The 16,366-nt window shown below is 43.0% G+C and overlaps 1 protein-coding gene across 2 annotated transcripts in view; it reads left to right on the forward strand.

The window, feature by feature from the left end:
• LOC114607443 (collagen alpha-4(VI) chain-like) overlaps positions 1 to 16,366 on the forward strand; it is a 96,366-nt gene that overhangs the window by 66,561 nt on the left and 13,439 nt on the right. For both annotated transcript variants that reach the window (XM_028750631.2, XM_077916372.1), the window contains 9 exons: positions 347 to 409; positions 1,222 to 1,272; positions 4,551 to 4,586; positions 5,704 to 5,766; positions 6,793 to 6,855; positions 9,079 to 9,114; positions 11,791 to 11,827; positions 13,352 to 13,363; positions 14,203 to 14,696. In XM_028750631.2, the coding sequence (XP_028606464.2) occupies positions 347 to 409; positions 1,222 to 1,272; positions 4,551 to 4,586; positions 5,704 to 5,766; positions 6,793 to 6,855; positions 9,079 to 9,114; positions 11,791 to 11,827; positions 13,352 to 13,363; positions 14,203 to 14,696 (855 nt within the window). The remainder of the gene's footprint in view (positions 1 to 346; positions 410 to 1,221; positions 1,273 to 4,550; positions 4,587 to 5,703; positions 5,767 to 6,792; positions 6,856 to 9,078; positions 9,115 to 11,790; positions 11,828 to 13,351; positions 13,364 to 14,202; positions 14,697 to 16,366) is intronic.

The following is a 16,366-nucleotide window of genomic DNA, read 5'->3' on the forward strand; positions in this document are numbered from 1 at the left end:
GGTACTAGGATGAGGTGCTAACATGCCCCTTCACACGTCTGAACATTTCACCCAAAGCTTCATCAACTCTAATGGTAACCAGGGTTTCATATAATCAGCAGTCTGTCAGGGAGAAGGTTAAGCTAGAAGCCTTCTGTCTGAAATCTAGTTTTCTATGTAAAGGGGATTATTTTGTCTGGAGGAGCTATCCATTATGGAAGCCCCCCACTTTCAGTCTGTGGCAGTACAGACAGTCCTGAGTTTGCTGCCTCATTGAGAGCTAGACTGTAGACACCAAAACAATAAAATTGGTCTGTACTATTGGTCCGTATTTAATGGTTAATCTCTGTTTTGTACTGTGTGAAAGGGAGAACATGGTGATCTTGGAGAAAAAGGCCTACAGGGGCTACCTGGACCAAGAGGCTTGACGGTGAGTTTTGCCTTTCTGATTCTGAGTCTTGACGTTTGTGACTGAATTTCTCTCCGTCTCTGAGAAAGAACGGTTGCTCCGTTTGATTTTCCTTCATCCTTTTTCTTCCTCTACTGGAAAGCCGTGTGTCTGTCCATCTTTCTGTCTGTTCCCTACACATCTGGAAACCTCTTGAGATATGATTGGCAAACTTGGCACGACGGTTCCCAAGATGGAGGAGCTTTTTTTTTTTTAAAAAAAATAATCTATCAGCTGCCATCTTGAATCCAGATGGCAGACCGAAACATTCTAAACCACACCAATTTGGACACTTCTTAAGATATTGCTGCCAGATTTGGCACAATGGTTCACAAGAGTAAAACTGCAACAAGTAACTTGTCCTGTAGAAGATGTGCCAAGGATACAGTTTGTGGGTTTCTTGCCAAGATGCCAGTCATTTCTTCTCAGCAGTGCTGGATTTATGTATAGGCTGAAGCCTGGGGCCTCTAAATCTAGGGGGCCTTGCCAGCCTGCCCGCTCCCCAGTGGGCAGTCTCCCCTCTCCCAAAATTGCAAACCCAAGATTTCATGCGAGGGCAGGGCAACTCAGTCCTGTGAATCTAGGGGGCCTCACCAGTTTGATCTCTCCCCAGTGCCACAGTCTCCCCTCTCCCAAAATTGTAAACCCAAGACTTCATGCAAGGGCAGGGATACTCAGGCCCAGCAACTATGAGACTTAGGGCTAGCTCTAACAACACTCACTCTGTCTAATGGTAGGGCCAGCCCTAAAAGTCTTTTTTTAAAAAATTCTTTTGATTTTTCTATTCTTTGCAGGGGCTAGATGGTGACAATGGCTATGGTATACAAGGACGAAAAGGAGCAAAGGTGAGAGCCATGCTGTGAAGTTTCGGTCGCAGTGAACTATCACTCTTCAGCAGGGGTGGGGAACGTGTGACCCTACAGATATTTTTGGACTAAACTCCCATAATCCTTGCACATTAGCTGTACTGGCTGGGGTTCATGCAAGTTAGAGTCCAGCAACATCTGTAGGGTAACAGCTTCACCATCCCTGCTATACAGCGACTACCACTAACAGCAGGCAGTGCAATCTTTTAGGAAGTCTCTTATGGAAATCTCATTAAAAGAAAATGAGGGTGCCCTTGCACAGATTTCTTTAGTTGCTGTTGGGCTTGTGCAGATGTTCCTGGTGGATTGTGCCTCCAATATTATATGGATTTATTGAGCACTGTTGAATAGACTCATAGAATCATTGAATTGTAGACTTGGAAGGGGCCACAAAGATCACCTGGTTCTGCAATGCAGGAATCTTTTGCCCAATGTGGGTCTTGAACCCACAACCCGGAGATTAAGAGTCCTGTGCTCTACCGGCCGAGCTAAAGCACACATTGGGGATGTAACCATTCTCATTTTGTTTTGCAAACACAGCCCATGCTTGCCAGCCAGTCTGTTAAAAGTGCCCCTGATCACACTTGCACCCATACATGGATGTATGTCACCACTGCAAGCAGTTTCCAAAATCTTGGGTCTGTTTGCCTGCTTGGATGTGGGAATCCTAATCTTTGTTGATGCAGGAATGCTTATTAATTTACTGGTAGGGATCAGAGAAGCGTGCTTGTAGTGACTGTGTGCCAAAAGGGTCAGGAGCAGAACAAAGCAACGCTTACATCCAAGTCGTTATGCTTTGGTAAGCCCAGCTCAGTGATGGATTTGGTGCCCTGTGCGAGGTCAAAATCCTGGAGCTCTCCCGCCTGCTGGGAAAGTGCTAAGTAGGCTTTGGGAAGGAGGTGGGAGGGCTCTAGGATCCTACCAGAGCCTAACGCCTCCTTCCCAAAGCCCAACACCCTGCTTTCTGGGCTTTGAGACAGCGTTCAGGGCCCAATGCGTGCACACCACTTGCAGAGCCCTAAATCGCCCCATTCTCAGAAGAAAGGGCAGCCAATTCGTAGCACAGTTTGCTTCCTTTGTCATGCTGGCTCATGTTCTGGCTTTGCCTAGTCACATGCAGAGTGAAGCTTTATGAACCAAAGTGCTCTCATCCTTTGGATGAGAGTGAGGCAGAGCACATTGGTAATGTTCCATTGTTGATTGTGGACAGCACAACGCCACAAGCGCAACCCATTCCATAACTGACAAGGGACCCATGTTGCTGAGATCATATAACAAAATAGATTCCGTTCGAAACCAACATTAGAAGCCAGTATAAATGTTTGTTTTGTTGCACTACCTGGAGATCTGGATATTTGTCTGCTGATTTTTTCTAGTGACCAAAACAAACAGTGGAATGGAATGCAACACTCAACACTTACAATGCATGATAAATAGTTGTGATTGGGAAAGAAGCACAGCAATCTTTCCTGTATCAAGAATAGTATTCTGGAGTCTGACGGTCATCCAAAAACTACAGAGGGAGATGTATAAGAACTAATTTCGTGGAAAGTTAGTTCTTCTGGTTGAATATGGAAGGATGTTTTGGCAGCTTCTGCCTTCTGGAAGAAGGTACAGGGTTATAAAGACTAGGACTAGCCACCTGATAAACAGTATCTATCCAAATGCGATTTTGGTTTTAAACGCAGTGTAAGGTATTCAATATGGGACGCGGGTGGCGCTGTGAGTTAAACCACAGAGCCTAGGACTGGCCGATCAGAAGGTCGGTGGTTCGAAACACCGCGATGGAGTGAGCTCCCGTTGCTCAGTCCCTGCTCCTGCCAACCTAGTAGTTCGAAAGCACATCAAAGTGCAAGTAGATAAATAGGTACTGCTCCGGCGGAAAGGTAAACGGCGTTTCCGTGAGCTGCTCTGGTTCGCCAGAAGCAGCTTAGTCATGCTGGCCACATGACCCGGAAGCTGTACGCCGGCTCCCTCGGCCAGTAAAGCGAGATGAGCGCCGCAACCCCAGAGTTGCTCACGACTGGACCTAATGGTCAGGGGTCCCTTTACCTTTAAGGTATTCAACTATGGGGTATCAGAGTTTTTAGGGGCTAACCAGGCTGCGATAGCTGGGATAACAGGCTTGTGGGTTTTTGAATGTCTGATGTAGATTTTTCCAATTTCGTTGTTCTGTATGGGACAATGACAATAAAGATTAGCATATCGTAGGGTGAATGGATCCTACGGGCTTTATTGTGACCAGCTCAGGATTCACTCTCCTGCTCTGTCTTTAACTTGCTTCTTGATGCTGCATCAGTGGCGTAGCGTGGGGTGCCAGTGCCCGGGGAGGGAAGGAAGGGAACAGACAGTGTATGCATGTGCATTCAACTGCCTAAAGCATCTGCGTTACCCAGGAGATCGCAGCCGTAGAGATAAGAAGAGTTGTTCTGTTGTCTGGCGAGGTCATTTCCTGTTTTGTATGGAGAAGCTGTTTTCAACAGAGCCCAGTGCCGGAAGCAGTTAGCTGTATTAAGGCAGCACCGGGTACTGAAATTGCGTGACCCCAACAAATTTTGTGCCCAAGGCAACCTCCCTCCACACTTCGCCACTGTGGTGCATTAATGATTTTGACAGTGCACTAATTTGCACCTCCATTATTGCATTATTCTACCTCTCCTTTGATGTCAGAGTAACTCACCTGGGCGACTGGTGTAATGTCATAGCCTGTGACATTTTCGTATGCTCCACCCTATTCAGACATTATTCTCCATGTGATTAGGATTATATGGAAGAAAGGAGGAGCCTTGCCCACTATACAGTACCAGCAGATCAAGTTTCTTAAGCTGATGATTAACTTTTCTAATGAAGCAGATTACTGCAGTACTGTTGGAGTGGCCATGAGATGTAAGAAAAGCAGCCTGGGATATGAGACCAGACACATTCAATGACACATTCAACTTGGCTTTACTCAGAGTATACCCATTGAAATGAATGAACATGACTATGTATGGCCCATTCATTTCACTGGGCTTGCCCTCAGTAAAACTATATAACATATATAGTTGCATTTGCATTTATAAACAATTAAAATAGTTGCACATGTAAAGCAATACAACACACACTCCAATACAGATACAAAATTGTAAATGTGTTTAATCTAAAAGAAAAGAAAATAGACCTATTCTTTTTAAAACAACAGCAAAGAAAAGGTTGTGAAACGGCCAGCAAGGAAGTCACATGAGATCAAAGTTTTGTTTCTGTTTCTTTAATTCCAGGGGCAGCCTGGATTTCCTGGAAACCCTGGACTGCAGGTATTGCTTATACTCCTACAGTGACTCATTTATGTTTCCTGTACGGGTTGTTTTGATGTGGGTGGCGCTGTGGTCTAAGCCACCAATCCTCTTGGGCTTGCCAGTCAGAAGGTTGGCGGTTTGAATCCCCACAACAGAGTGAGCTCCCGTTGCTCTGTCCCAGCTCCTGCCAACCTAGCAGTTCTAAAGCACGCCAGTGCAAGTAGATAAATAGATACCACTGCAGTGGGAAGCTAAATGGTTTCCGTGTGCTCTGGTTTCCATCACGGTGTTCCATTGCACCAGAAGCGGTTTAGTCATGCTGGCCACATGACCCGGAAAGATGTCTGTGGACAAACGTCAGCTCCCTTGGCCTGAAAGTGAGATGAGCACCACAACCCCAGAGTCACCTTTGACTGGACTTAGCCGTCCAGGGGTCCTTTACCTTTTGAGTGGTATGTTTCTTATTTTCATAGTCTTTAACTAGATGTGTTGATTTGGGCCATGGTTTGGGGCAGAGGGAGTCTTAACACTTGACCTTGCACCACAGCCTTGGTCCAGTTCGGAAGCCACAAAATGGCTAAACACATACCCTTTTTCTCCTCTTCAGCACATAGCAACTCTGGGACAGCGACAGGATAATGCACTCCCCACTAGTATAAAACCTTCTAGTGAAGAAGCAGCTCTGATCTTTGGACACATTAAGCTAGATTTGGGGTGGTGACACCCTGGACAGAAACAGGACCCTTGTTGTTGAATTAATCCTTACGTATTTAATACAACTGAATGGATTATTGTTTAGACATGAATGTTGCTTTGGAATATTGCGATAGTTGCTATGTTTTGTTATATTGATTATTCTCATAATTAGAACAAGATACCAACAAAATTAACATATTCAGTATCAATAAAGTTTTTCCATTCTCTGTTAGCTGCTTTGGGTTTCCCTCAGGAAGGAAAATGAGGTTATGGGCAATAAATGAAAGGAGCCCGTTGGACTAGGGCTGCAATGAAAGGACAAAGGCACGCCACTCACAATGGCTTCGATCCAAATTAACTTTCTTTTCGTGGAAGGAAAGGATAAGCAATCCAAACAGGAGCTCTTAGCTGTGAAACTCTACTTCTGATTCCTTTCTAGGGTGAAGATGGAGATCTAGGCATTCCTGGAGATAAAGGCGCCAAAGGAATTAGGGGACAACGGGTGAGGATGATAAATGATCCTAAGCGGTTTGATATGTGAGAAAGGAGAGTTCTCTTTATAACGGTTCTTAAAACTCCTGATGGTTTCTTTCAGATGCCTTAAGCTAGAATCCAGTTGCCGCAATTTGTGACAGTTTAATAATGCCTCAGAGCTGTGTGAAAATGGCCACTCAAACCGCCCCCCCTTTCTGTGGGAATTTGCTGGATATTCTCTGGGCTTATTCAACATTTTGAGGGCGCTGAAAAAGAAAAATGAAATGTTTCTGTGCACCGCAGATCATTTAAAAATCTTATTAGGGAAAAACCAGTAGAATATCTGTTTTAATTGACAATATACTGTAGATCCCCAGTTATTTCTGGGAAACCCAGCCAGATGGGCGGGGTATAAATAAATTATTATTATTATTATTACTATTTCAAATTAAAAGCACATCATACATGAAAAGTACATTAAACAAGGCAACTGAAACCTAAGCAAAACATGTTGGGTTTAAAAGAAAAGAAAGTTTTCAGGTCCCCAATCCATGCATGTTTTACTTGGGAGGAAGCCCCATTGAACTTGGTTGGGATTTACATCTGAGTAACAGTGGCAATTTTAATCTGAAATCTTAAACGCTATACTGCACCCAGAGCTCAGAAACTGCTTGTGTTTATGAAATTCCTTGTCGCAAAATGCGCCTAGAACAATGGGAGTTTCGAACTCTGAGAAAAAAGAATTGGTAGGAGCAGGCTCCAAGCTCATTTGCTATCTTTAGCAATATTAAAATGTGAAATAATATTGAATCCACAGCTGCCTAACTTTATTCACAGGCAGAGAACTGGGGGGATGAAGGCATTTCACTTGTACCTGAAATTTCATTTCAAGGGAGCTGAAATTATCCAAGAGTTTGGAAGGAACCTAAAAAATGAAACTTTCAAAAAATCTGAATTTTCAGCCAACCCAAAAAAACCTCCAAACCTTTTGTTTTTGCTTATGAAGCCTGAAACAAGTTGCGTTATTTTAATGGGGCCTTTGCATTTTTTAAAGGGCCGTGGTGGAACACCAGGAGCAGTTGGTGATCCGGGACGCTGGGGAGAACCTGGAAGAATGGTAAAAGAAATATAGATTAATATTGAACTGTGAAACCAAATATAGCTGAAAATAGATTATCAAATTATATTTTCTGGATCAGGCTTATATAAACAAAAATATGGCTATATTTCATCTGCAAAATCAACAGCACAGTATAGAAGTAGCTCAGTGTTGAATTCAAATTATGCTTTCCTTTTCAAAATTGCTCCATATATGTGTGAAAGAATCTGGGGTGGGGGAAGGAATGATTTTGAGTTCAATCTAGAATCTTGATTTGTTGCTGTTGTTTAGTTGTTTAGTCGTGTCCGACTCTTTGTGACCCCATGGACCAGAGCACGCCAGGCACTCCTGTCTTCCACTGCCTCCCGCAGTTTGGTCAAACTCATGCTGGTAGCTTCGAGAACACTGTCCAACCATCTTGTCCTCTGTCGTCCCCTTCTCCTTGTGCCCTCCATCTTTCCCAACATCAGGGTCTTTTCCAGGGAGTCTTCTCTTCTCATGAGGTGGCCAAAGTATTGGAGCCTCAGCTTCACGATCTGTCCTTCCAGTGAGCACTCAGGGCTGATTTCCTTCAGAATGGAGAGGTTTGATCTTCTTGCAGTCCATGGGACTCTCAAGAGTCTCCTCCAGCACCAGAATTCAAAAGCATCAATTCTTCGGCGATTAGCCTTCTTTATAGTCCAGCTCTCACTTCCACACATCACTACTGGGAAGACCATGGCTTTAGCTATACGGACCTTTGTTGGCAAGGTGATGTCTCTGCTTTTTAAGATGCTGTCTAGGTTTGTCAGCAACAGCAAACTGTGGATATGCAGAAAAATCCATTTATTCTGAAGTGAACATTCTCTCCCATGGACTGCATCATTCTACCTGAGGGGTAGGACGTTGTTCCCCACAGAATTAGGATGTGTGGGAAAATATACTAAGACCCTGAAGGAGTACCAGCATTGCAAGCTGAAGGAAGCATTACAAGCTGTCCCGTTGGAGAATCATGATCGCTTAGGGAATATGGCCCAGTTTGCATGTAACGCTAAGCCAAAACATGACTTAGAAAACATGGATTCCCAGAGAGAGAACTTTGCTCCTTCTCTGCTTCTCTTAGCTGGTGAACCAAGTCACCGTTTAACTTTGTATTATGTCCAAACCTGAGTTCATTGTCTCTCCCGCCCCCAGACAAACCGTAAGAGGTAAATAGAATGAACCTTGGCTGGTTCATAGAATGAACCTTGGCTGGAGCCAGATAAGCCAAGAATTGGGGTTTTAGTAGGGATGAGGGAGAAAATCGATTTGATTTCCATCTTCAAGGCAAATTTGCCTTCACTTTTCCAAAGCAATAGGTGAGATCAACCACAGTCATCCATTGAAATTTACATGTCTCCCTGCTTTCGTCATCCAAGTAATGTGTTCAAAAACTAGGCTTGCCATATATCAAGAAGTGAAAATCCAGACACGAAAGTGGTTGAGTATTTTGTTGAGCTTTCTTCAGGGGAAGGGCAGGCAAAGTTGGGGGTTTTTAATAGTTTTTTTTAAAGCTGTTTTTTGGAAATTCTCCAAAAAACCAACTCTTCCGATATGGGCTGCCATATACCTGGGTTTCCCCAGACCTTTTAACCACTTCAAGTTGTGCTCATAAAAGTATATATTAATGAAAATAACATACAGAAATGCATTATACTATATACAAATATGTGTATATTAAGCAAAATACATATATTAGGAGAAATCACACAAAAATACTGATGAATCTTCATGAAGACTTAAAAAAAAAAAAGTAATTCTAAACCGATTTGAAAATGTGGAGAACACAATTTAAGATTGGGAAAAGGAGCAACGGAAATCGACATATTCACCCATCCCTACTTTGGGCGTAAGACTAAACAGAGAAAAACAGCTGCAATCTTCTTCTTGAGAACCCACATGCTTGTTTGTGGTTTGGCTTAGCGTGATATAAAATTGTAGAATTGTAGAATTGCAGAGTTGGAAGGGACAATGAAGATCATCTAGTCTGTGCAGTGCAGGAGCCTTTTTACCCAACATGGGATTCGAACCCACGACTACGAGTCTGAGTCTCATGCTCCACCAACTTATGCAAACCGGGAAAATGTATGAAACTCCCCCCCCCCACACACATCATATCGGGGGGTGTTCATCAGCATGTGTGTATGTATTTATGTACAAGTGTAAACGGAAATGGGGAAAGAGGGTAATTTGATTTCCTAAACGTATGCCTACTTTTTTCAGGGTCGTAAAGGACAAAAAGGCGAACGAGCAATGACGGTATGCGATAAGCTACTTCCTCACACCTGATACACCAGGAACTTATCAACTAGTAAATGGAAATATACATAGAATTGTGTTCTTAACGGCTGAGCTTCAAAATTCTTCCTTGCTAAAGGAAAGGGCAACAAACGATCAGTCAAGCAGTCATTGGGTGACGAGTTCCCGCCTCCCACCAGTAGAAATAAACACACAAGACACCAATATTTAGGTTAATGGGCTAAAATTGGCCACAACTTTATTGGTTACAGCTGATAAGTGGTATTGGCTTAGGCATTGGTCCTAATCGACTATCCGGCTTCAGTCTGTCTGCCTGAAGGCCGGGAAGGGTTAACACCAGTAGGGGGAGCCCTGATGATGCACATCAACTAGGCACTCCCCCGGGGGTGTGCCTTGGGCCCTGGCCTCCATAGGCTTCAGACGGGGCCACGCCCCCCGGAATCCTTTACCGGACTACCCTTCACTAACCGGGGGAGGTGATGGCGCTCCTCCCCCCATTCATCTATATAACAATACCCCGACCAATGCCTAACCGCCAAACCGAGGAAGTTCTGACGATTTGCTACGAGGTAGGCGAAAAAACCAAATGGCTGGCGCCAATTTGCCAAGTGGAAAATTCCTACCAGGCCCCTTAACGGCGACCAACCGAGGTCCATAGCAAGGTCAAAGGAGAAACCTTGAAGGGTGGGAGGGTAGGAAATTCACCCAGCTGAGCGGCGGCCAAAGAGGAAGATCCTCTGCCGTGCTTGCCTTAAATGTGGCAAGCCACACCCCTGAGCCAGCCGATTGGCTGGCCAGGGGGATGGCGCGACAGAGGATTCCCCTGATCACGCGGGGCTGGGAGCCAGACTCCGCGCGAGTGTTTTTTTTTTTTTATAAATATTTTTTATTGCTTTGTTTTCCAAAGTCAAAATACATCATCAATAATCCAACAAAAGCTGTTTTACAGAAAAAAAAAAGAAAACAAACAAATACAGAAGAAAAATTCATTTTTCCAAATCTTTTTTCATTATCCTCTGGACTTCCCCACCTCCTCCGTCCCTGTGTTCTTTACAATAAAGTTAAATAGCAAATTATTACCTTGTTTCGTGTGTTTTTATATTTTCATCTAATTAATTGCTTTGAAATTTAAACTGTTCTCAGTCATAACTCAGTCCCAATCATATCCAAATTTCAATATTGAAGCATGTTTTTCTCAAAACTTAGCAAATTCTCAACATTCAAATATCTTATAATGTTTTTGTAGATAGTCTTTAAATTTTCTCCAATCCTCTTCCACTGCCTCTTCTCCCAGATCTCGAATTCTGCCGGTCATTTCAGCCAATTCCATATAGTCCATCAGTTGCGTGTGCCACTCTTCCAGTGTGGGTAACTCCTGTGCCTTCCAATATTTGGCTAAGAGGATTCTTGCTGCTGTAGTTGCATATAAAAAGAAAGTTCTATCTTTCTTTAACACTCTCTGGCCCACAATGCCCAGGAGGAAGGCCTCTGGTTTCTTCTGAAAGGTATACCTAAATACCTTTTTCAACTCGTTATAAATCATTTCCCAAAAAGCCTTCACCCTCGGGCATGTCCACCAAAGGTGAAAGAACGTTCCTTCAGCCTCTTTGCATTTCCAACATTTATTATCAGACAGATGGTATATCTTTGCGAGTTTGACTGGGGTCATGTACCACCTGTACATCATTTTCATAATGTTTTCTTTTAAGGCACTACATGCCGTAAATTTCATACCGGTGGTCCATAACCTTTCCCAGTCTTCAAACATAATGTTGTGTCCAATATCTTGTGCCCATTTTATCATGGCTGATTTAACTAACTCATCTTGAGTGTTCCATTTAAGCAACAAGTTGTACATTCTTGAAAGCACTTTCGTCTTAGGTTCAAGTAGTTCTGACTCTAGTTTTGATTTTTCCACCTGGAAGCCAATTTTTTTATCTTTTTTAAAGATCTCTAAAACTTGGGCATAATGAAACCAGTCTCGCACCTTTCCTTTCAATTTTTCAAAACTCTGCAACCTCCAAGTGTCACCTACTCTTTCTATTATTTCACAATATTTTGCCCAGCCACCCCCCATATTGAGTATTTTTATGGCCTTAGCCTCCATCGGTGATAGCCACCTCGGGGTCTTGTTTTCGAATAAGTCCTTGTATTTAGTCCAGACATTAAACAGAGATTTCCTTACAATATGGTTTTTAAATAGCTTATGAACCTTTACCTTGTCGTACCCAGACTCCGCGCGAGTGTTGGGGGCGTGACGCCTGCAACACCACCTCCTCCCGAGGTCAGAAGTGGCTTTGGATGGGAGAAGTGGGAAATCTGGGCTGAAACATGGAACCTGGTAGAGTTCCAACAAATGTCTGCCACCGTAGAGCTTCATTTTTTGAAAGCTTGGTGATCATTTATTGTATTGGGTTAATTTAATTGACTTTTATTTATTTTTTGCATGCTGTTTTAGGATTGTTGTACGCAGCCTTCCGATGCCCACCTGGCAATTGGCATTTCGTTGACAGCAAATAAAATTTGTTGTAGCTGTTAAAAATGAGAGCTGTATTTTAGAATGGGCTGCAGCCTTATGCATACTCACCTGGGACTGAATTCCATTGAACTCACTGTGATTTAGGCATGCCTAGCGTTGCACCATTGACCACACTGGTTTTCCCCCCTTATCTACAGCCTTGTGAACTTGTTAACTTCACCAGAGGAAACTGCCGTAAGTAATGACCTCCTCTTAGTACTAAAGACTGGCAGAGGGCCTTGCCAATCTGATACTGTAGTTGTGATTTGACGCAGGTTGTGTGCACTAAATGTTTAGGGAAGTTTTTTAATGTGTGACATTTTAATGTATTTTTAATCTTTGTTGGAAGCTGCCCAGAGTGGCTGGGGAAACCCAGCCAGATGGGCGGGGTACAAATAATAAATTGTTGTTGAATAGATTTGATTCTCCATCCCTTTTTAAAAAAATAATTTTTATTCATTTTCCAAACATTTTTATACAATCAACTCATATTTACTCACACATTCATCAATTTTTGACTTCCCTCTGTTTCTCTGCCAATCTTTTGTTAAAATTTCTATTGTTAACACATTTCTGAACTTATTATTGCCTTTAACCATTCCTCTTCCTTTCTCCTACTTTCTTTTTTACAATATTTCTTAGTTTTTCACAGAGACTCTTTTGATTCTCCATCCTTTGGGGGATTTCTTTAAAAGTAAACCCCTTTCCTGTCAAAGGAGCTTACTTTACTTTAAAAAGCTGTGGTGTCCAAAAGAAGACAGGATTATTGGACTGTGTTAATCTGTCTTTTACAATATCACCCCAAAGGATAAAAGTATTCTCTCTCTCATTCCAATTTTATCAATCTTTTGAACATACACCTGCCATTTTTGCGTAGAAACTGTCCCAATGTACGAAAATGGGAAACGATAAATTATGAAACCTTTACAAATACACGCATTATAATTTTTGCATCTAAATTGACTTTATGTACTAGTAGCATTCCAGTTAGGACCTGTCTCAAACTGGTCATGCTCTCCTGAAATCTTCAGTTTGCAGATGGTCTTTAATCCTCACAATGGCTATAGGCTTATAAATAAGCCTAAAATTACCAAGTTCCGTAACTACTCAGCAGCCTCATTCACACAGCAATCAGCCATGATATGTTAAAGCATGTTTTGGCTGGTTGTCCAAACCCTCTCCAGTGGCTTAACTGTGGTTTGTTTGCTGCCAACAAACCATAATCAGAAGCCATAGTTGCTTGTGTTAACTATGGTTTGGCAATATGTGTGAACCCAGAAACTTTCCTTAACCATATCCAACCCCATATGCTTACCAACCTACAAAGGCATGAGGCAAGAGCTGCTGGGAACCAAACATAGTTTAGAGAAACAAGCCAGGATTTAACTGATCATCTAAGGGACAACTTGTTGTGAACTCGTAAAGAAAACATGGCTTACTGTTATGTGCAAACCAAGCCAATAATTCATGGCTGGGCTAAAATCTGAACTCACAATTCCCGGCTTAAATAAGACATGCTGTGACTACATTCTTTCTGCTACTTTGCTTTATCCAAAGCCAAAAGCGAATTTTTCACTGAATGTCGCAACAAGCGAAACGCTCAACACAAGTTCTGTCCGTGTGTTTTTGAGGGTTGTTATTGGATATGTAATGTATGTAAATGAACAAAACCAAGAGATACTAAGTGACATTAAACCACCTTTCTTTTATCCCATCCAGCTTGCTGTATAGGTATGTAGATCTGCATTGGCTCTCAGTACATTTCTGAGCACAATTCAAAGTGTTGGTTCTGACCTTTAAAGCCCTAAACGGCCTCGGTCCTGTATACCTGAAGGAGCGTCTCCACCCTCATCGTTCAGCCCGGACACTGAGATCCAGCACCAAGGGCCTTCTGGCGGTTCCCTCATTGCGAGAAGTGAGGTTACAGGGAACCAGACAGAGGGCCTTCTCGGTGGTGGCACCCACCCTGTGGAACGCCCTCCCTTCAGATGTGAAGGAAATAAGCAGCTATCTTATCTTTAAAAGACATCTGTAGGCAGCCCTGTTTAGGCAAGTTTTTAATATTTAATGCTGTATTGTTTTTAACACTCGATTGGGAGCCGCCCAGTGTGGCTGGGGAAACTCAGTCAGATGGGCAGGGTATAAATAGATTATTATTATTATTATTATTATTATTATTATTATTATTATTATTACTACTACTACTATTACTACTACTACTACTACTACAGTGGTACCTCAGGTTACATATGCTTCAGGTTACATACGCTTCAGGTTACAGACTCTGCTAACCCAGAAATAGTGCTTCAGGTTAAGAAGTTTGCTTCAGGATGAGAACAGAAATTGTGCTCCGGCGGCGCGGCGGCAGCAGGAGGCCCCATTAGCTAAAGTGGTGCTTCAGGTTAAGAACAGTTTCAGGTTAAGAATGGACCTCCGGAACGAATTAAGTACTTAACCCGAGGTACCACTGTATTATTATTATGCAAACAGATTCTGTTTCAACATATAGGAAAAGGTATCTTTTTTTCTGAAAATTTTCTGACTTTTTTCTTTTCCTCCACAATGGCAAGGTATGAACAAGTGTCCAGTATACCCAACTGAAGTAGCGTTTGCCCTTGATATGTCTGGAGACGTTACCCCGGAATCCTTTGACAGGATGAAAGACATCATGACCTCTTTGCTGAAGGGTATCGAGATTAGCAGGAGCAACTGCCCGACTGGCGCACGGGTGTCGGTTCTGTCCTATAACACCAATACGAAGTACCTTATCCGGTTCTCTGACTTCCAGAGGCCGGAGCTTCTGATGGAGGCAGTTCAGAGAATTCCACTGGAGAAGTCCTCCGGCAGGCGGAATATCGGAAGGGCCATGAGGTTTGTGGCCAGGAACGCCTTTAAGCGTCATCGTCAAGGCGCCCTCATGAGGAACGTTGCAGTATTTCTCACCGCTGGACCTTCGCAGGACGCCACCTCCATCAATACAGCCGTATTGGAATTCAGCGCCCTAGATATCACACCTGTGGTCATTGCCCTCAGGGAAGTGCCTAATGTGAGACAAGCCTTTTCGGTAAGCAGGCTGCAATCGGAAACTCTTTTGGCATTATATTGTTGTTGTTGTTTAGACGTTTAGTCGTGTCTGACTCTTTGTGACCCCATGGACCAGAGCACGCCAGGCACTCCTGTCTTCCACTGCCTCCCGCAGTTTGGTCAGACTCATGCTGGTAGCTTTGAGAACACTGTCCAACCATCTCGTCCTCTGCCATCCCCTTCTCCTTGTGCCCTCCATCTTTCCCAACATCAGGCTCTTTTCCAGGGAGTCTTCTCTTCTCATGAGGTGGCCAAAGTATTGGAGCCTCAGCTTCACGATCTGTCCTTCCAGTGAGCACTCAGTGCTGATTTCCTTCAGAATGGATAGGTTTGATCTTCTTGCAGTCCATGGGACTCTCAAGAGTCTCCTCCAGCACCATAATTCAAAAGCATCAATTCTTTGGCGATCAGCCTTCTTTATGGTCCAGCTCTCACTTCCATACATCACTACTGGGAAAACCATAGCTTTTACTATACGGACCTTTGTTGGCATTAATGATCAGTCAGCAAATGCATACTGAGTGAATGGGTCTTGCTACTTAAATAAGCTCCTGTTCGGTACTTCTCTTGCTTGGTTCTTGTGAACTATAAAACATCCCTGTACTGAGAGCAAGCATGTCAGGGGAAAGGCCAGACTAGAATGCATCTGCTTAATATCTAGCTTTCTACTTGCAGGTATGGGTTTTATGTTTTTGTTTTAAAGCACCCAAGAAGCATTTAAATGGGAGCATCTAAATGCACACTCTACAAACATCCCAGAAGCAGATACCCGATCACATCTGGTGTTCGTAAAAACCAGGATTCAGTCACATCAGTTGCAGGAAAACCTGACAGCTGATTTGCAATAGCATTTAGTAAATTTTGCACTATTTTTTTTACTTAACATCTTATTGACTAGCAGATGGTAATCAGACTGGCGGAATTCAAATTTTAATTCTGAACCAGAATGTCAACATTTGGGGGTCTGATTTCAGTGACAAATCCAAATTGTGAAATCGGACATCGGTTAAATTTTGAATTTCAGTTTCAGCTCTAGTTTCTGTGTTGCTTGCTCCGTAAGAAACATATAGCAAGATTTTGAAGTGTCCTACAGAATTGTCCTGGGGAAATGTAGAACAGCTTTCGAGGGTGGATCGAGAGGGCTCTTTTGTATCTCTTAAGAAAAACGTTGCTTTAGACATCACCAGAATAGCCAGACAGCAGCAATGTGTTCAGACAAGTGGACCTCAGAGGTGGCACAATGGGTTGGTGCGTCTGGCTGTTGACCAGAAAGTTGGTGATTCAAACCCACCCAGGGATGGCTGTGGGCAGGGGGTTGGACTAGATGACTCTCAGAGGTCTCTTCCAACTCTACAGTTCTGTGTTTGTAAGTGCTTGTAATCTTGGTTTGTGACGTGGAAGTTCATCTACAGATTTTGGAGTGAATGGTAATTTGCAGGACTTAGAGCTTCATTCATTGCCAACTGAGTATTTGTGTTTGCACCAGAAAAAAAACAGCACACTGAAGCAAAATCTGGGCAGTATGAATGGATTCAACATAGTCATATAATGATGAAAGCATAATTAATCTCTATGGAAACATTGCATTCATACTTCCATTAACTCACGCTGCACCTTCACTCCTAGAAATCTGTTCTTCCAGTATCTGAT

This window comes from Podarcis muralis, chromosome 12 (assembly GCF_964188315.1).
Source record: "Podarcis muralis chromosome 12, rPodMur119.hap1.1, whole genome shotgun sequence".
Lineage (NCBI taxonomy): Eukaryota > Metazoa > Chordata > Lepidosauria > Squamata > Lacertidae > Podarcis > Podarcis muralis.